Below are 22,546 nucleotides of genomic sequence, written 5' to 3' on the forward strand. Positions count from 1 at the left end.
CTGGCTGATGTCCTCAGTAACGAGATGCCCTCACACGCTTGCAGTTCGGCCACAGTAGGTAAGAACCCGATCATAGCGGTAAACTGTGGATAATTTAGGTTGCAGCAGCATGCCCACACAACTTGTTTTAATCTGTTACTACCCAGTAAGACCATCCGCTGAGTGCAGGGACATTTGAATACGACCCATCGACATCGAGGTCATTAGGGACCTGCAGCAAGCTCGGATTAGGGAAAGCTGGGGAAGGTAATCTGACGTGTCCTTCCTAATGGACCATTCCAGCATTTGCCTGAAGCGATTTACAGAAATCGGAGAAAACCTACATCTGGATAGCGGGACACAGGTTTGAACCATCGTCCTCCCGAATGCGTGTCCAATGTGCTATCCACTGCACCACCTCGCTCGGTAACTAAGGAAAGGAGTGGAATATATCCTTGTGGGTTACTAGTGTATTAACAATTACAAAAATGTATGAAAAATAGTATATTTAATAGATAATTTTATAAATTTATTTACAAAAATGTATGTACAAAAATACATTTAATTGCACTGAAATTCCTGGTTGTTGTGCACCTACCACAGTGTCCAAATAGGGGCATGCAACAGAGGAAGTTTATGACAACGACGTCCAACTGTTTCTTTGGTAACACAGTACCACCACAATAAAACTAACATTCTGTGAAGTGACTTAAGGCGTCGTTAAGTACAAATGCACGTTACTTGTTCTTTTCATGATTTCAGTATAATTGCACAAACTGGACGAAATACTGCACGTATTGGAATTAATATCCCAGCGCACCGCTTGCTATGCAGTTAAGTGTCTTGTGATACTGCCATTGCCTGTCTGCTTATAGCATAAGTTAAAAACTTTCATGTCATTTTTTATCCAGCAAATGGGAATTTAGACTAACAGTTCTCTTTGAACAAAATGTATACAAATGCAGTGTCAAAGACGACATTTACGTATAATCAGAATAATTTACTGACTAGGAATTCCTAGAGAAATAGTGTATGTGTAACTGTTCCTGATCGCTGGCTCCATAACTCTAATCAGTGAGAATTTTTAATATTTTGGATGGCCAGTATTTTGTGTCTGATCATTGCCAATCTAACAATACTGTATTGAGCACTGTAGTTGCCATTACTAAATGGTGTTGTGCTGTGCTGTGCTGTGTGTATGCTCCGAAATGAACTAATGAAGCGATTCTTGGCGCCGCATTTTTTCTGGCCACAGTGGGTGACTACAAGAACATGGCAGGGCAGTGCAGGGCAGGGCAGGGCAGGATTCAAATGGGCAACTGTATGCATGTCACCTCGGCTAAACACCAGAGATGCTATAAAGCTTATTATCCAAGTGTGATGGTAGCTATTCTGTAAACAATTAGATGTCTACCATTTTCGTGCTCTGATACGGATATAGATGCTCTTTATGTTACTTAGCACCTAGCTGCATGAGAACCCACTCTGTCCATATGTCTGCCCATGACTGCTGCCATTGCCACGAAATCTAGGCTTATGATGACGTCATCTGATACTGGATCCACGCGTTTTTACACTCAGCTACTTGCTATGCAATACACATCAGTATAAATAGGAAGGCAAGTTAACACCTTTCTCAGAGTGAACCCGAACTCAGTGAATGTCCTCTAACAACTTACGAAATTTTGTAGTAGTATTTTGGTTTGAGGAATCTGTCTGCTCTGGTGGATCAATGTAGAATATTTGCATTTCGATTGCTTACCCACATTTATTTTGTTTCTGTATGGCACTGAAAATATGACCAACCTCTGCCGCTGAGCTGTGGTGCTGGACTGAGGTAAGTCGGTTTGAATCTTTGTGGAGGACAAAATCTTCACTGTCAGTATTGGGCCAGTAAGGGGGGGGGGGGGGGAGAGATTGTGGCGTAACAATTGTTTATCACCAGACTTTGCACCATTGTCCTGAATTAAATTCCATTCATACGTCTCCATAGCCTCATGACACAAGGGCATGTGACACTGTTGGGAAGTTAGATGCACTTTTGGTGTGCCAGCGCCTGGTTTCTCACTCTAGATCTATCCTCCTATCACCCCCCCCCCCCTCCAAAACGAAACATAACACACTATCCTGTACACACATCCATTACACTCACCTAAGCTCTAGAAATACAAATGCTACACAACTCTCTCGTATCCACGAGGAAATGGGGAGGGGTGGGGACAATCTTTGCAGATAAAGATCCATACTAATAGGCAGTTTTACCCACCCCATGGTAAATCCCATACATTTTTTACTGAAAAAATCTGCACAATTGTGCAAATGTTGTAAATATCGACAGTATGTTTTTAAAACATACTTGTTCTACTCTCTCTCATGGTACTTACTGTCGATAATAGTAATGTCCAGTATACTCTTCCTTCTTAAGCTTTTATTCAGTGATGTTAGTTTCTGTTGGTTTTCCCCTGCAGTGATGGCTGCACGTCAGAAGTGATACACAGCCGAATGGATAGTTTTACTGATTAAAGAGGTGGCTAATATGCAGCTCATGTATGGGTTCACTGAATGCAATGGAAGAGTGGCAAAACGGCGCTAAGCTGAGCTCTTCCCACAGTGGCGGCATTCGCGTTGCAGTATTCAGTCTTTTTCCTTCTGAACGTCGTTGAATTCTTTTGTTTCGCCCGTTTTAGTGATTACATGTTACACACTTTCGATGTTTTGGAGCTACTTTCACTGATGCAAAGTTAATTGAGGGGGAGGGATAATAAGCCGAATATATTACCACCTCAACATCAATCTGTAAATGGCCACCAGATAGAATGGGTCTCTTACACCGAAATACTCAAAGTATCCCTAAACAACTTACAAAATTTTTAGACCTCAGGTTCACCCAGTACACCAACAGTGATAAGATTCACCTTTCTTCACAGCATCGACATTAAAAACCACATCACAGAATGTTTGCCACATATCACAAAGATTTTCCTTTATTTCGTTGTTGGTCCCACTTAATGAAATCGGAAGCAGCCTAACAATCGTGTCTTTTTAACATGCATTACACTTTCGTCCCACCACTCGTTAACATGCTACATACAACTCGCTGATCGGAGGACGAAATTAAGGAGAAAAAACATGCGTAAGTTTCACTGAGCTGCACGCTGAACTGAAGCTGGCAGTGTATCGTTCCTGCACGTTTAGTAACCAGTTTCGGCGGCTGCTCGCTGTCGCTAGAAGCAGGCGCCGGGGTTGAGGTGGCAGTAGCGCGGCCACATGGCCTCTGCGCGCACGCCGCGCGCCACCAGCCGCTCCCTGTGGTGCGACAGCCGCTGGTAGGCGCGCCGCAGCGTCGGCTCGTCCCGCTGCGGGCTGCCCGGCGGGGGCAGGTCGGGGTGCACGCCCGCCGGAGGGTCGCTCCACAGACGCTCTGCCAGCGCCGCGGCGCGCGGCCACAGCCGGACGTCCAGCGTCTGGTCGTCCACCTGCCGAGAAAACGAAACGATAGAAGCAGATTCTCACTGTGTTACGTGACATAGCGAATTGGCTATCTGGTCACGAGAGAGGGCGGCAACGAGGGTGAAGTAGGGGGGGGGGGCAAGCTATCCGAGAGGGTGAAGGAGGGGGGGGGGAGGGGCGGGCAAGCTATCCGAGAGAGTGAAGGAGGGGGTGGGGGGCGGGCAAGCTATCCGAGAGGGTGAGAGGGTGAAGGAGGGGCCACACTATCCAAGGAGGGGGAGGCGAGCATTGTTACTAATGTCAGTGTTACTGACCACGAGGAGCAGATAACTGTGGCAGTTCAAATGGTTCAAATGGCTCTGAGCACTATGGGACTTAACATCTATGGTCATCAGTCCCCTAGAACTTAGAACTACTTAAACCTAACTAACCTAAAGACATCACACACATCCATGCCCGAGGCAGGATTCGAACCTGCGACTGTAGCGGTCACGCGGTTCCAGACTGAAGCACCTAGAACCGCACGGCCACGCCGGCCGGCAACTGTGGTAGTGCATATAGGGAAGGTGTCAGTGTATAAGTGTATGTTGATAAGCGGAAGTTAACTCAATGGTGCACAAATTATGAAAGGGGCGATTTAATGCTGAGTGAAGCAGAATTCACGTCTCTGCCCCATAGCAGAATAAGTAAAATTCACGATTACTTTATTGATTATATAGATAACATTTTTCTGCCAGCTGTTTGCTCAGTACTATCAATCATGGGAAAAAACGCCGTATGTGCAATAATCTTCACAGACTTTATCACAAAATTAAATTCCAAGCTAGCAAAGAAACTCTGGTCAGGGTTTTAATTTAAAAGGTGCCACAATGAACGAGTCATTACCTACACACGAGAGAACGTACTGGCAGAAGCATATTACATTATATTTTTTACCAACTACGAAGTATATAATTAAAGTTGCCATTTATTTATTTTAAAGACGAACACTACACTGAATAAATGTTCCAAAGTGACAGTGGGCCAAGAGTATTGTCAAAGGACGTTTCACTGGTGTGACTGCAAAATTTTATTGTGAGTTCTCTATGCTTGACAGGACGACGTCGGACAACCATATAGAAATGGACAAAAACATTGAAAATACGCAGGGACGAGGATAGCCGAACTTCTGGCATTGATCACAGAACACCAGCCATCTCTTCTTTGTTCTATTGACAAAATTTGGGGAGAAAATGGTATTCGCTTTGCTGTTGCCATCACATCTGCAGCTAAATCCTCTAGAACTGTACTGTAATCCCATGTAGATTAGGATCTGTAGTCTCAGTACTCAGGATTAGCAGTGAGACCATAGGGTGCGTACAGCGTCGGACTGATACACTGTGGGCCATACTCTTAGGCTGGATGCTTGTTTCATAAGACTGACTATTTTTGCTAGCATTTAAGTACTTTCGTGTGTATGACCGAATGTAAGTGCTAAGACCGTTGAGTAAATTAAACGTTTTTATAGCTGCGAAACTCATATGAGAGACTAGTACAGCAAAATGTTCGTGATTTAAGTTCCTCCTTAAACTTATTGAAAATTACATGCCACTCCAGTTAGATCTTTCATACTGCAATCATGATGGGATAACAGTTAATCGTAATTTTTCCTAGAGTGATTATCATCCTAGACATGATTAATGTTAACATTTGTATACCCCTGCAGTATATGTAGTATGATATGCATTGTATCTCTTTCACATTACTTTGTAATTAATACAATGAATGCGATTATCAGCTGTCATCAAGTGACAGTGAAAGAAACAAAATGAAAAAGGAAAACCTGTTTGTAGAAGGATATAATGCACGAACATCAGCGTGGTAACTTGCAACTTTACACACAATGCTCTCGCACTGTGTCAGGCAGCGATCATTTTAACAGGTCGTAAGTAAATCCGGGTCACCGACATACCTTGGACAAAACTCCACTAGGACGAACAGAGCTGAGTGATATACCGGACATCTTAAATCACATCACCATTCAGTCCATTGTCCAACTGCCATCCCCGACCCCACACCCTCCCGTTGTCGGAAGGTTTTCCAGCTTTGGAGTTCATTCCTGTACAACATGAACTGTGAAGTCCTAACAGAGTTGATATTTCCTTGTACTGTTCATAATTCCGCAAGAATCGCTGCCGAATAACCCATTTATCAACGCAGTCAGAGCATCTACGGCGTCTATCCTGGAAGTTCTGAGACACTTTTATTCCTGGTGTACAAGGGACATCAGAGTAGGAACTACGGTGGCATTTTGAACTGACAACTGCAAACAACAGGTGTGCAGTCGACCAGTCAGTCGTGACAAGGCAGTACTAAAGAATTAAAGTACGGCCATAGTGTGCCAACCCTGTTGTGGCAAGTCGCAATGGGGCAGTAACTCCAAGTCAAGCGTTCAAGTCAGAATGTTCTGAAGAGAAAAGTGTATGCAAAGTTTGTCCCGCACACCTTTATTTCCCAACAAAAACGACACATGGCCACCTGCCGCGATTTGATTGATGTGCAAAACCGGGGGAAAAAAAAAAAAAAAAAAAAAAAAAAAAATCACAGGCGACTAGTCTTATCGATACGAACCTACCACAGAACGACAAAGGGTAAAAATTCAAATGGAGGGTCAAACGCTTTGACGACGTAACAAATATTGAAGAAAATAAGTGTCAGCTGAGCAACATCCCAAAAAGGACATTTATTTCACTTTCACATGGTTGTATGAACGTTCATGCATGGCACTCAGGCGGCCGGGGACGTAAGGGGGGAGGGGTCGAGAATAGAGACTATTTGGAACTCTTGAAGCATTTAAACCATCTTGTTGACATTTCTTTATTTTTCATTAAACCAGCCTCTGAACTTTGACTGATGGGGTATAGTGTGTGCAATTTGCTGATTTTTCCTTGGGGTAAATACAGGGTCTCCCAGAAAGAGGAATAAAAAACTTTTATATTTCAGTACCTATTAAAATTTGTAAGTTTGTTTGTCCAACATTGTACACAGCAGCTCAAACATTTTGAGGCACAGTTCAATGTTAGCTCCGTTTATAGCTCCACAGATATCGAAACGGTACTCCATTTCTTGCCACATGTTCATGAGCAGGACAGGTGTTACAGCTTCTACTATGGCGTGGATATGTGACCTCTGATACATCTGCCCTCTAACACTTGCAGTCCATAAGCCCCCCACACACTGAAATCCAACGGTGTCAGATCGGGAGACCGAGGAGCACGAGGCAATGCGAGTCCCCCCATGGCCAGACCACTAACGATTTAGGCTGAAGAGAGCCCCCAGGCTCTGGGTGGCAGACGTTCGCTGTGGCGTCCCTAATAGTGAGCTGAGCGCACAGAAGCAACGGAGGACTTCTTACGAGCACACTACGTTGTTTTGTGGAAACCGCCAAGGCGCGCGTCATCTGCCATCAGGGTGGAAAAAACAACTAGACAGGTTTGTTTAGTTCTGTCGGCTGACCTTTTCGGACCAGAGGCAGGCCTCTCCGCCCAGCAGCCTGGAGCGCGCGCCCGACGGGAAGGCGGCCCAGGGCCGGTGCGAGTAGACGGTCTGCCACGTGGCGACGGGCCCGCAGGGCCCGGCGCCCCCGCTGCGGAAGTCGCCCCAGCCGCAGTCCAGGTACCACGCGTCCACGTGCGACACCACGGCGCGGAAGCCCGCCAGCAGCACGGGCAGCGTCTCGTTCCACTTGCTGCCGCCCCACACCTGCTCACAACAAAATACACCACCATCAAGCGCTGCAACACCAGCTGTACGACTCACAGCAAGTCTACCACTAAACTGATGAGCGAGCAGTGCTCTTTCGGCGGGAGGGGGAGGGGGGGAAGTCGTGGGAAGGGGGGGAAGTCGTGGGAAGGGGGGGAAGTCGTGGGAAGGGGGGGAAGTCGAGGGAAGGGGGGGAGGGGGCTAAGGGGAGGGGAGTGGCTTTCCCCGGAAGAACCCTACTACTGCTCTACTGCCTGCCACGGCGTGCCAAACTGCTCGCGAACACAATGTGCGCGGCATGTGAAGGCCGAAGATCTGCCTGTCTCTGCTTTGCTCTGTTGTCACAAAAAAACACAGACACACACACACACACACAAAAACACACACACACAAAAACACACACACACACACAAAAACACACACACACACACAAAAACACACACACACACACAAAACACACACACACACACAAAAACACACACACACACACAAAAACACACACACACACACAAAAACACACACACACACACAAAAACACACACACACACACAAAAACACACACACACACACAAAAACACACACACATACACACACAAAAACACACACACATACACACACAAAAACACACACACACACACAAAAACACACACACACACACAAAAACACACACACACACACAAAAACACACACACACACACAAAAACACACACACACACACAAAAACACACACACACACACAAAAACACACACACACACACAAAAACACACACACACACAAAAACACACACACACACAAAAACACACACACACACAAAAACACACACACACACAAAAACACACACACACACAAAAACACACACACACACACAAAAACACACACACACACAAAAAACACACACACACAAAAACACACACACACACAAAAACACACACACACACACACACAAAAACACACACACACACACACAAAAACACACACACACACACACACAAAAACACACACACACACACACACAAAAACACACACACACACACACAAAAACACACACACACACACACACAAAAACACACACACACACACACACAAAAACACACACACACACACACAAAAACACACACACACACACACACAAAAACACACACACACACACACAAAAACACACACACACACACACACAAAAACACACACACACACACAAAAACACACACACACACACACAAAAACACACACACACACACACAAAAACACACACACACACACAAAAACACACACACACACACAAAAACACACACACACACACACACACAAAAACACACACACAAAAACACACACACACACACAAAAACACACACACACACACACACACACAAAAACACACACACACACACACAAAAACACACACACACACACACACACACACACAAAAACACACACACACACACACACACACACACAAAAACACACACACACACACACACACACACACAAAAACACACACACACACACACACAAAAACACACACACACACACACACACACACACAAAAACACACACACACACAAAAACACACACACACACACACACACACAAAAACACACACACACACACACAAAAACACACACACACACAAAAACACACACACACACAAAAACACACACACACACACACACACACAAAAACACACACACACACACACACACAAAAACACACACACACACACACACAAAAACACACACACACACACACACAAAAACACACACACACACACACACACAAACACACACACACACACACACACACAAAAACACACACACACACACACACACACACACACACACACACACACACAAAAACACACACACACACACACACACACACACACACAAAAACACACACACACACACACAAAAACACACACACACACACACAAAAACACACACACACACACACAAAAACACACACACACACACACAAAAACACACACACACACACACAAAAACACACACACACACACACAAAAACACACACACACACACACAAAAACACACACACACACACACAAAAACACACACACACACACACACAAAAACACACACACACACACACACACACACAAAAACACACACACACACACACACACACACAAAAACACACACACACACACACACACACAAAAACACACACACACACACACACACACAAAAACACACACACACACACACACACACAAAAACACACACACACACACAAAAACACACACACACACACAAAAACACACACACACACACAAAAACACACACACACACACAAAAACACACACACACACACAAAAACACACACACACACACAAAAACACACACACAAAAACACACACACACAAAAACACACACACACAAAAACACACACACACAAAAACACACACACACACACAAAAACACACACACACACACACAAAAACACACACACACACACACAAAAACACACACACACACACACAAAAACACACACACACACACACAAAAACACACACACACACACACAAAAACACACACACACACACACAAAAACACAAAAACACACACACACACACACAAAAACACAAAAACACACACACACACACACACACAAAAACACACACACACAAAAACACAAAAACACACACACACAAAAACACACACACACACACAAAAACACACACACACAAAAACACACACACACACACAAAAACACACACACACACACAAAAACACACACACACACACACACACACACAAAAACACACACACACACACAAAAACACACACACACACACAAAAACACACACACACACAAAAACACACACACACACAAAAACACACACACACAAAAACACACACACACAAAAACACACACACACACACACACACACACAAAAACAAACACACACACACACAAAAACAAACACACACACACACAAAAACAAACACACACACACACACACACACACACACACACACACACACACACACACACACACACACACACACACACACACACAAACGTACGTTCGGCCGCCAGGTTGAAAGTCTTATTTCAGGTGACGCCACATTCACGTTGGGAGACTTGAGTGTCGGTGGTGATGAGATGACGATAACACACAGCCTACGAGCGGAGAAAATCTCCAACCCTGCCAGGAGTCGTACCCGGCCCCGCTGCATGGTAGGCAAACGCGTAACCATTCAGCTGAACAGGCGGACAGTCCTTCTCGCGAGTACTCGCTACTACGAGACTTTTCATTTAGCACTGCGGTGAGGCGTTTATCGGTCGAGAAGAGAGAGTTCTGTTCAGCAGAGTCTGGTCAGCGCTGTTACCCTTCGCTATTTGTTCGCAGGTCCACTGGCTGTTTGCACACAAAGAGGCACTCCAGCGAACTATCGCACAGACCTTTAAAAATGAATGCAAGGAACAGAATAGATGACTATTCCCAATCTCTGTTATGCAGTCGCATAATCCACAGATATCACAAAATTCCTACGGAATAGGATTTTCAACGCCATACAAAAAAAAAGGTTTAGTTCACGACGAAAGTAAAAAATTTCAACGGCTGACAGACGACATTCATTCTTTTGTGCATTGCATTCTGCACTACATTTGCAGGCGTGGAGTACGTGGTGGTACGAGTAGCAACTGTGGAGAAGTCGCATGTATTATTCCACAGTCAGTTGCAACAGTTTCAGTACGGAGACACATTACTGCGAAGTACGTTAACAGTCACGCCTGGAATGATTCCTGTGTTTTGCAGCTTGCTATTGTTCAATTTATTAAGGGAAATGGAGAATATAAATAAAAATTAGAAAATGGAGAATGGAGAATGGGTTGAAGACCTCGTATTTTAAGTCTACTTTACTTCATATCGCCCACAGTGAGACACTGCGAGGCTGCATTTAAAAAGAAAATGGCATTCGGGGTTAAATTCAAAGACAGTGCATTTCCTCACGCAGAAGTACCATTTCCACCCTGCTCTTTGAACACTCCTCGTATAGTAAGATTTGTTGCGTTTCTTCGCAGCCCATCAAAAATCTTTCACCTCCTAGAGGAAACAACGAAGGAATTAGTTATTAATTCTAAAGAATAATTGCACTGTACTGTGTTGGATGATGATGATTACGACGATGATTATGATGATGACTACGACGATGATTATGATGATGACTACGACGATGATTATGATGATGACTACGACGATGATTATGATGATGACTACGACGATGATTATGATGATGACTACGACGATGATTATGATGATGACTACGACGATGATTATGATGATGACTACGACGATGATTATGATGATGACTACGACGATGATTATGATGATGACTACGACGATGATTATGATGATGACTACGACGATGATTATGATGATGACTACGACGATGATTATGATGATGACTACGACGATGATTATGATGATGACTACGACGATGATTATGATGATGACTACGACGATGATTATGATGATGACTACGACGATGATTATGATGATGACTACGACGATGATTATGATGATGACTACGACGATGATTATGATGATGACTACGACGATGATTATGATGATGACTACGACGATGATTATGATGATGACTACGACGATGATTATGATGATGACTACGACGATGATTATGATGATGACTACGACGATGATTATGATGATGACTACGACGATGATTATGATGATGACTACGACGATGATTATGATGATGACTACGACGATGATTATGATGATGACTACGACGATGATTATGATGATGACTACGACGATGATTATGATGATGACTACGACGATGATTATGATGATGACTACGACGATGATTATGATGATGACTACGACGATGATTATGATGATGACTACGACGATGATTATGATGATGACTACGACGATGATTATGATGATGACTACGACGATGATTATGATGATGACTACGACGATGATTATGATGATGACTACGACGATGATTATGATGATGACTACGACGATGATTATGATGATGGTTCTGTTGGGCGCTCAACTACGCGCGGTCATCAGCACCCATACACAGTCCAATTTTTTCAGTGTCCCATCTAGCCTCTGTCACGAATGATAAAGAAAGGATGAGGACACACAAACACCCAGACCCCGGGCAGAGAAAATCCCCGACCCGGCCGGGAATCTAAACGGATCCCGTGATCCAGAGGCAGCAACGCTAGCCACTAGATCATACTGCGTTGGAAATCATATTTGAACACACTCATCCGTTGAGGAGTGTATTGTAGATGAGCATGTATTCAGGTAACACGCATTCTTGCTCCATATTTGTATTAGATATCAGATTTCTGATCGGTGACGCCCGTTCTTACGTTAATGTAATTTACTGTCTAACGTTTTATTTCAGGAGGCAGTCGCCCCTGTGTTCTATACAGTGTTAATTCATTTCTCTAAAAATAACGAGTGGCCGGAAGTATCTGCACACAGCTTCGGCACTGATTTAAAGCGGACGCCCCGGAAGGACCGGGACAACGTTGTTGGACAGCCTTCAGGAGCACCTTGTGGCGTAGCTGGGTAGGCGGCGTGGGGACTTGCAGCTCGCTCATGAGTTTATATACAGACTACATTGGGAGTTCTAAGCAGGTCCTGAGTTCTTAACTTTGAACATGGGGGGGGGGGGGGGGGTAACGTACTTACTGCATTATCATAAGCTCTACAAGCACTTTTTAAAAGGAACTACATGAACTGACGCAATCAGTCTAAGTCTAGTCGCCTTTTCCGGCCCAGGCAATAAAACTGGAGTATACAAACTAGAATAAAAGCTTAGTGCGGGGTGGTGAGTGAGTGCACAATACTGGCACAACTTTATAGAAGAATGGAAAAACTGACAGGAGCCGAAATCGGCGAAGATCAGTTAGGATTCCAGAGAAATGTTGGAACAAGCGAGGCAGTCTTAGGAGATAAGTTGAGGAAAGGCAAACCGATGTTTATAGCACTGGAGTAGAGCTTCGAGAAATACTTTGACGATGTTGACTGGAATACTCCCTTTGAAGTTCTGAAGGTAGCAGGTGAAAATCCATGGATCGAAAGGTTATTTACAACTTGCACAGACTGCAGTTATATGAGTAAAGAGCCACGAAAGGGAAGCAGGGTTGAGAAGGGAGCGAGACAGTGTTGTAGTCTATCCCCGATGTTATTCAATCTGTATATTGATCAAGTAGTAAGGCAAACAAAAGATAAATTCTGAGAAGGAATTTAAATCCAGGGAAAAGAAAAACCTTGAGGTTTGCTGATAACATTGTAATCCTGTCAGAGACACCAGAGAACTTTGAAGCGCAGTTGAACGGAATAGACAGTGAACTGAAAGGAGGGTCTAAGATGAATATCAACAAAAGCAGAACAAGGATAATGGAATATAGTCTAGTTGTATCAGGCGATGCTGAAGGAATTAGATTAGGAAATGAGACATTTAAAGCTCTTTACACTCATGAAGTAGTAAGTGTTATCGTCAGTGAATGTCAAATTGATTCCATATTTTTAGATTTCCAGAAGGCTTTCGACAGCGTTCCTAACAAGCGTCTTCTAACCAAACTGCGTGCCTACGACTGGATTCGTGATTTCCTGTCAAAGGTCACAGTTCGTAGTAATAGACGGAAAGTCATCGAGTAAAGCAGACATAATATCCGGCGTTCCCCAAGGAAGTGTTATAGGCCCTGTATTGTTCCTGATCTATATTAACGACATAGGAGGCAATCTGAGTAGCTCTCTTAGATTGTTTCCAGATGATGCTGTCATTTACAGTCTTCTAAAGTCATCAGATGCTCAAAAAGATTTGCAAAATGATTTAGATAAGATATCTGTATGGTGCGATAAGTAGCAATTGACTCTGAATAAGAAAAGTGTGAAGTTATTCACATGAGTACTAAAAGAAATACGCTAAATTTATATTTCGCGATAAGTCACACAAATCTGAAGGCTGTAAATTCAACTGAATAGTTAGGGATTCCAATTACAAATAACCTAAATTGGAACGTTAACATAGATAATATTGTGGGTAGAGCAAACCAAAGACTACGAGTCACTGGCAGAACACTTAGAAGGTGCAACAGGTCTACTAAAGAGACTACTTACACCACGCTTGTCCGCCCTATTCTTGAGTATTGCTGTGCGGTGTGGAATCCGCAACAGGTGGGACTGATGGATGACATCAAAAAATTAGAAGAAGGCAGGTCGTTTTGTATTATCGGGGAATAGGGGAGATAGTGTCAGACATGATACGTTAATTGGAGTGGCAATCATCAAAACAAAGGCGTTTTTTTGTTGCGACGGGATCTTCTCATGAAATTTCAATCAGCAGTTTTCTCCTCAGATTGCGAAAACATTGTTGGCACCCACCTACATAGGGAGAAACGATCAGGATAAAATAAGAGAAATCAGGGCTCGCACAGAAAAATTTAACTGCTCGTTTTTCCGCGTGCCGTTCGAGAGTGGAACGGTAGAGAGACAACTTGAAGGTGGTTCATTGAACCCTCTGCCAGGCACTTTATTGTGAGTAGCAGAGTAATCACGAAGATGTAGGAATTAATTTTGCTATTTCGGCAGCAGAATAATTGATGACGGCCAAAGTAGAGATTATATAAAATGTAGACTGGCACGCAATGGGAAGAAATGCGTTCCCGAAAGAAAAGAAGTTCGCTAACATCGAATATTGACTTTAGTGCAAAGACGTCTTTTCTGAACGTATTTTTATGGAGTGTAGACATGTATGGAAGTGAAAATTAAATAAACAGTTCAAGAAAGGACTAGAAGCTTATGAAATGTGGTGCTACAGAATAACGCTGAAGACTGGATGGGTAGACCACGTAACTAATACGGGTGCTGAATAGAAATGGGGGGGGGGGGGGGGGGGAGAGTTTTTGTCTCAACCTGATTAGAAGAAGGTATCGGTTGACAGGACACATTCTGAGACAAGGATAACCAATTTAACAATGGAGGGAAGTATAATCTGGTACACACACACATACACACACATACACACACACACACACACACACACACACACACATACACACACACATATACATACACACACATACATACACACACATACACATACATACATACACACATACACACATACACACATACACACATACACATACACACATACACACATACACATACACACACACACATACACACATACACATACACACACACATACACACACACATACACACACACATACACACACACACATACATACATATATATATACGCGGGCGCGTACGCGCGCGTATGTGTAGCAGATTCAGAAGGAAGAAAGTTGTAGTTATTCTGCGATGAAGAGGCTTTCACAGGATGGAGTAGCGTGGAGAGCTGCGTCAAACCACTTGGGACTGAAGGACCACCACAAGAGTGAGCGCCCACCTGTACGACGTGCGTGCTGGGGTCGAAGTAGCGGCGCAGGTTGTGCGGCGCGGTCAGCTCGCTGCTCCACACGAGGACTGCGGTGGGCGGGTTCCCCTGCGACGCCGCCACCAGCTCGCGGTGCGCGCGCCGCATGAAGCCGCCCCACAGAGACCACAGCCGCTCTCCGCGCACGCCGCCCCAGCACTCTGCGCTCACCTGCAACACAACACGCTCCGCTGTACCACACTGACACTGTGCTGGCCAGTAGTTAACCTGTAACATCCAACTCTATACACATCACAGGCTGGCTAAAGGCTGCAGCTTACCGACACACAAAGCCAAGCCACTCCATTTGAACTCTAAGGATAGGAACATTGTGAAATGACGTTAATAAGACACTGGATAACCCTGTGGAGGAGATTGTTTAACGTCACGCCGACATCGAGATCAATAAAGACTGAGCACAAGCCTGCTGAACAAAGAACGGAGTAGGAAAGCAGCCGTACCCTTTCGAAGGAACAATCCTGGCATTTGCCTTAAGTGATTCCCCTAAATCACGGAAACCTAAAAATGGATGGCCGGACGTGAGTTTGAACCGGTGTCCTCCCGAATGCGTGTCCAGCATGCTAACCATAGCGCCACCTCGCTCGGTGGACATCCTGGAGCTTCATATTTGTCACGATGTCCCAAGTGGTCCTGCGAGGAGAGCTTCTGTAAAGTTTGGAAGGTAGGAGACGAGGTATTGGCAGAAGTAAAGCTGTCAGTCGTGCTTGGGTAGCTCAGATGGTAAAGCACGTGTCCGCGGAAGGCAAAGGTCCCGAGTTCGAGTCTCGGTCCGGCACACAGTTTAAATCTGCCAGGAAGTTTCATATCAGCGCACACTCCGCTGCAGAGTGGAAATCTCATTCTGGAACCAATCCGAATTAATTATGAATACGACTCGCTGAAAAAGAAAGCCGTTTATCTGCTAAAATGTATGCACGACGAAGTACTACTAGCTTTTCAATCCTGTACGAAAATTGAACTTAAGATTGTTTTAACCGAAAACAAATTTTCTACGAGACAGCGTAGTAGTTTCTGAAGGAAACCCAGTAAAACATTCTTTTGATTAGAAATAAGGTGATTTTTCTTGTCAGTTTTTTTGTAGCAGTTTTCGGGTTATTTTAATTTTCTGTGTGGTCATTAATAAAGCTTTAAATGATCAAATCTAACAGTATCATTTTGTACAGGGCTGGGGATAATACTGGTTTGGTACATGAAGTCTTTTTGAACGTCCGAAGATTTTTCGATGATTTTAAGCCACTGGTGAGGAAAATCCCTAACGCATAAGCAATAAAGCGCAATAAACTGTAATAAACTATTTTTTTAAATTAACAGGGTGTTTCAGAAAGGATATACGTATTGTAATATCTTATGTTGTCAAAACTACTGATCACTGCGTCACCGCTCGGTTGCTGGAGAAAAATACATTGTCTGGTTTATATTCGTTACCGCTAGATGTCGGTTGCTTTCTTTTTGCTTTATTACCGTGCCATGTTGCAAAATAGTTACTCCTCAGCAGAAATCATTTTGCGTCCTCGAGTTTGGGATTATAGTGCATAGACGTTTCAGTACGAGGCACCAAACTCAATGGATGGAACATTCGGCGATAGTATCGACAGTTTGTAGAGACAGGATGTGTATGTGAAGGAAAGAATCCTGAGCGACTCAAATACGTGTACGAAGTCTTATAGTTTTATCTCTTACTGTTTAATAAATACAAGCGTTCGAAACGTGGTTTTTAAACACCCTGTATATGCAAATACAGCGCTTATAATACAGCGCTTATAATACAACGCATTTCTACGAATCAGTTTTATACGCAAACGCATGATTTTTCACACATAAAACCCAAAAGATGGAAATTTTGAAAACACTTGTTATGATTACTTTAAGAATAATTTTTTTATCGTTATCTGTTTCATTTGAAACCGTCTCAGCTCGAGCGATTCGCATAAAACCGGACTTCACATACACTTTATGTGCAACTTTAGACCGTTCTATTGTGGCGACGGACAAAGCTTTCACAAAACAGGACAACCATGAACTACATGTATTTGTCTACTTTCAAATTTTGAATCGATCCGCGGAAGTCTGAAATATAGAACTGGCGCGCTTCAAAAACCGCGAAGAAAAACTTTTTTGCACGTAAAATCTAAGCAGTATTTTTTCAGACGTGACACTTATTTTAAACCAAGGTCCAGTACACCGATGGACGAAATCTGAACAATCAGTCTCGTTCCTTCCGGACTTGTGTAAGTTACTCTTCTTGCACGGAAAATCCGAACGGTGCACATACAAATGGTGTCATTATCTGAGCGTTAATTTTAGCCCAATTAAAATCTTTTGCAAAACGAATTAATCGATACGCACTATTTGCCTGGGCACCAACTCCGGTACGTCTTCCAAACCTTGCTTGACATACTGTGATATAGCTACAGTAAAACAAATGTTCGAATGGCTCCATAAACTTCCGCTGATCAGGGCTGGACCAGAACTTTTCTCCCATGTTTCTAGCTCAAACAGGAACAGACCCCCAAACCGTATTACTGCACGCCCGTGCACCTACCACCAGTATAAAAACCGGCCTAAACATCCAGGCTTCAATCTGCCTCTACTTACGTAGGAGACAGTGATAAAAATCCACCTACCTTAAAGACTCTGCACTGACTTCCTTTTCAGATGGAGAATTGCCCAACCAACCTTGTATTTAAGCCAGAACACCCTGAACCATCTAACACATCGTGCACAACATATCCAGGAAATCCAAAGGATTTCTTAACATTCTCTCCAGATACTGGTGACTGAGCTGTAATCAGTACTGGTCAAAACTAGAAAAAAAAGGGGTAACAAACATAACAGGAAACAAAAGCTGTGTCATATGGGCCTTGCTGTCGTACGATAGTCATCCGTCTTGACACTACAGAAGATAATCTATACGGTTACTACTCATTCTTATGCATCCTTTGGCCCCCACCCTGAATCACCAACTCTAGCCAATACACTTTCTACGCCCGATTTCATTACACGCATTCAAGACACACACACACACACACACACACACACACACACACACACACACACACCCCTTTAACGTGTGCACGTTGCCGATATGTATGCTACATGCCATCGCCTTTAAATGTCCAGACAGCCAGAAGTCTGAGATTAAGGCCACCTGAAAAAGGACGCCACGCTGCTAGGCCACATCGACTGACTCATCTGTCAATAAACGTTTGTTGAGTGCTACCGCACGAGGGGTAGGAAATGGGTGGGACCCTGTCTGTCATAAATCGCTTCCTTTGTCCTCCACTAAGAGCAGCTTTCCCCAATACTGCGGGTATTTGTCGCACAGAAGTTGGTGATTAACAGTGTCTTTTATTGTCTGGTAATGAGGATTGTCCTATGAGTATCAATCGTTGCTATCACTGCTATTAAAGCAAAACTGAAGCCTTGTTTCGACGACCTCTAGGAATTTGCACCTACCAAGATGTGGCTGCTGTCTTAATGTATCAGCCCAGATCTGTACGAGTCTCACTACGTTTAAGACTTCGTACGCTGAGCATGGTAAGTGACAGTTAATACAGTTAGCTACATAAAGCAGAATTCTATGTTTGCTGTTTCTCGCCTGGAAAATTAAGATCCATTTCTCTGTTTATTTTGTTCACATTCCAAGTAAACACTAATCTAGATCTGGTGTCAGCACGAACTCTAATCAGTATTTTGGTAACAGCTAATGTAGGGGAGACATTTGCAAGTGCTATCTCTAACAGACTCATGGAGGACCTAGTACAGAGAAAGAACAACCAATAAGAGGCAAGCAACGAACGTAAACATGGGGGAGCCTACGCTACTTATACTGACCGCTCTCCATACAAGTAAAATACATCATATCTGATCAAGTATTTGTTTCCAGTATGTTTATACACTTTTTTCTAGTTTTGGGCAGTATATTCCCTGTAAGAACATGCAACATTCTTTAAACAGCCTGTATACACCGAGAGGCACGTAAGTTGTTCACATCAAATAACATTTGACTTCAAAAAAGTTATTCGCCCATTTATAAGAATAGTGCCCGTTGGTCATGAAACAAAGCCACATATTCGTGGCCACTAACATAACAATGAACAAGTATTAATTTTTAAAAATGGAAGTACAATATTTATATATCAAAATGGATCGACATTAAACAAATTCACTGGTGACTCTCATAGATCTGATAAGTTACGGGCTGTTGCGGCCTTTTGAAATTGGCGCCGCTCTCCAACAATAGTGCCACCGTGGCATGTGGATGCCAATCTCGACGGAAAAATTTCACCACGAGACAAGACACATAATCAGGCTGTAAATCAGGCGTGACTTGCGGAATCAGTCCGGAGAGCCAAATCATTGCTGTTAATTTACTCTGTGTGCGCATCTCGCAAATGTTTCAATTGCCTCTGAGCACTATGGGACTTAACATCTGAGGTCACCAGTCCCCTGGAACTTAGAACTACTTAAACCTAACTAACCTAAGAACATCACACACACCCATGCCCGAGGCAGGATCCGAACCTGCGACTGTAGCACGCGTCTCGCAAATAAGAATTCGTGTACATGCTGAAAACATGTACATTAATTTTTATGTTATGAGACTACCAACTTCAACGTAGGATTTTAGTTTTCAATTGTTCAATAAAAAAATTAATTGCCTCCACCGAAATCGCCCAATTTTTTCATCCATATTCGTGACAGTAGAAAAAAAATGGTGAGCTTGTCGGTTCGAAACCGGCAACGGCGCTATTTGTGTAAATAAATATTATCTGTGGTTGGTTGCTATTTTCTTCTCTGCAAGAAGAATTAACTTCTAAGTTTACTTTACGGACCTAGAGCCAGTCACTTTTCTGCTATGGCACTCTTAACATTCTTAATAAAATTTTTGTTTCCTAATTTGTCTGGCTTTGTAGCGGTGAGGCTTTAACACTACGGCATCAGAATACCTTCTAAGTTTTCTGGCTATATATCAGTTGTGTGCAGACAGACCTTTCCATCCTCCAGACAAATATCGGATTTGAGACAAACGTTTTTCATTTCCACTCTTCAACAGATTTATGACAGGTCATTTGCCCTTAAAATTACATCTGTTACTCAGCTCTCGCAAATGACAAGCTGTTAATGTTGCATCAGCACCGACAGTTTTAATATAGCGGTATGTATTTGCATATAGATGATTAGGACATTAGCATAAATAACTGAAAAAATGAACACCGACCTCAGTCATTAAGTTGTAATTTGATCTAATGCTGGATGTATGTTAATTGTATAAACTAAAGCACTTATGCTCATCTCTAACAGATTTAGTCGTGGTTTCAGTAAGCGATATTCGGTCGGTACGTACCATACGTGTACCTACTTCGATGTGAGTACGTTTCCAACCCAGGGTAACAGCTTCGAAGTACCTCTCGCACGCTAGGAATGATTATTCGCGCAAGCTGGATAACGTATCGCCCGTCCGTTTATGGCGTTTAAACCACACCACTGCCCACAGTTATTAGCTTTTATGTTGGTATATTTTAGTGCGCAGTATAGGAAGATTTTACTGTGGGAGGCTAGCGAGTAGGTGGGATCACAAGACAGACTCATCAAACGCTGCGCCAAATGGTCACATAAGCTGCAAACGACCGGGCGAGCAAAAGCCGTATCGTACTGGAACACAGAGAGACTGTAGGGATTCACCTGCCACGCCGGGCGCCGAGAAGCGCATATTTTATTATGTATATATGCTGCTTAAATATTAATATACAGCTGTAACTGTGCTGATGACGTTACTTCCACTGAAAACTTGTTAATAATAATTTCAATATCAATCAATTCATCAGGAAATGATTATTACAAATGTTAGTTACTGTCAGTACTTATTGATGGAAAGGGTGGACCAATAACATATGCGCCCTGAGAGGGCAGGCGCAAAAGTGCTAAGATAGCTCACTACTAATCTACGAGATGATTAGGAGGAGGAAATATTTTGAATCCGCCTTTAAATTGTGATATCACGTTAAGACGGAATAATTCGTTAGAGTTGCCTCGGATGACGTTCTTGTGCGATGTTGTGTTAATCCAAATCAGTCTACGATTGGTTTTCGAGGTGGCAACACGTGAATTAGTGTGTTAAGTGTAACTCTGCGTAAACATGGAATTACACGACTGACCATTAAAATTGCTACACCAAGAAGAAATGCAGATGATGAACGGGTATTCATTGGACAATGTATTAGATTACAACTGACATGTGATTACATTTTCACGCTCTCTGGGTGCATAGATCCTGAGAAATCAGTATTCAGAACAGCCACCTCTGGCCGTAACAACGGCCTTGATACACATGGGCACTGAGTCGAACAGAGCTTGGATGGCGTGTACAGGTACAGCTGCCCATGCAGCTTCAACACGATACCACAGTTCATCAAGAGTAGTGACTGGCGTATTGCGACGCGCCAGTTGCTCGGCCACCATTGACCAGACGTTTTCAATTGGCGAGAGATCTGGAGAGTGTGCTGGCCAGGGCAGCAGTCCAACATTTTCTGTATCCAGAAAGGCCCGTAGAGGACCTGCAACATGTGGTCGTGCATTATCCTGCTGAAATGTAGGGTTTCGCAGGGATCGAATAAAGGGTATAGCCACGGGTTGTAACACATCTGAAATGTAACGTCCACTATTCAAAGTGCCATCAATCTGAACAAGAGGTGACCGAGACGTGTAACCAATGGCACCCCATACCATCACGCCGGGTGATACGCCAGTATGGCGATGACGAATACACGCTTCCAATGTGCGTTCACCCCGATGTCGCCAAACACGGATGCGACCATCACAATGCTGTAAACAGAACCGGGATTCATCCGAAAAAATGACGTTTTGCCATTCGTGCACCCAGGTTCGTCGTT

The 22,546-nt window shown here is 43.5% G+C and overlaps 1 protein-coding gene across 1 annotated transcript in view; it reads right to left on the reverse strand.

Moving 5' to 3' along the window:
• Nucleotides 1-468: 468 nt before the first annotated feature.
• LOC126484066 (probable beta-hexosaminidase fdl) overlaps nucleotides 469-22,546 on the reverse strand; it is a 776,181-nt gene continuing 754,103 nt past the window's right edge. The window contains exons 9-11 of the mRNA XM_050107427.1: nucleotides 15,606-15,803; nucleotides 6,925-7,170; nucleotides 469-3,455 (exon numbers count right to left, since the gene is read on the reverse strand). Of these exons, the coding sequence (XP_049963384.1) occupies nucleotides 3,204-3,455; nucleotides 6,925-7,170; nucleotides 15,606-15,803 (696 nt within the window). The 3' untranslated portion in view covers nucleotides 469-3,203. The remainder of the gene's footprint in view (nucleotides 3,456-6,924; nucleotides 7,171-15,605; nucleotides 15,804-22,546) is intronic.

The sequence above is a fragment of the Schistocerca serialis genome, chromosome 6 (assembly GCF_023864345.2).
Source record: "Schistocerca serialis cubense isolate TAMUIC-IGC-003099 chromosome 6, iqSchSeri2.2, whole genome shotgun sequence".
Classification (NCBI taxonomy): Eukaryota; Metazoa; Arthropoda; class Insecta; order Orthoptera; family Acrididae; genus Schistocerca; species Schistocerca serialis.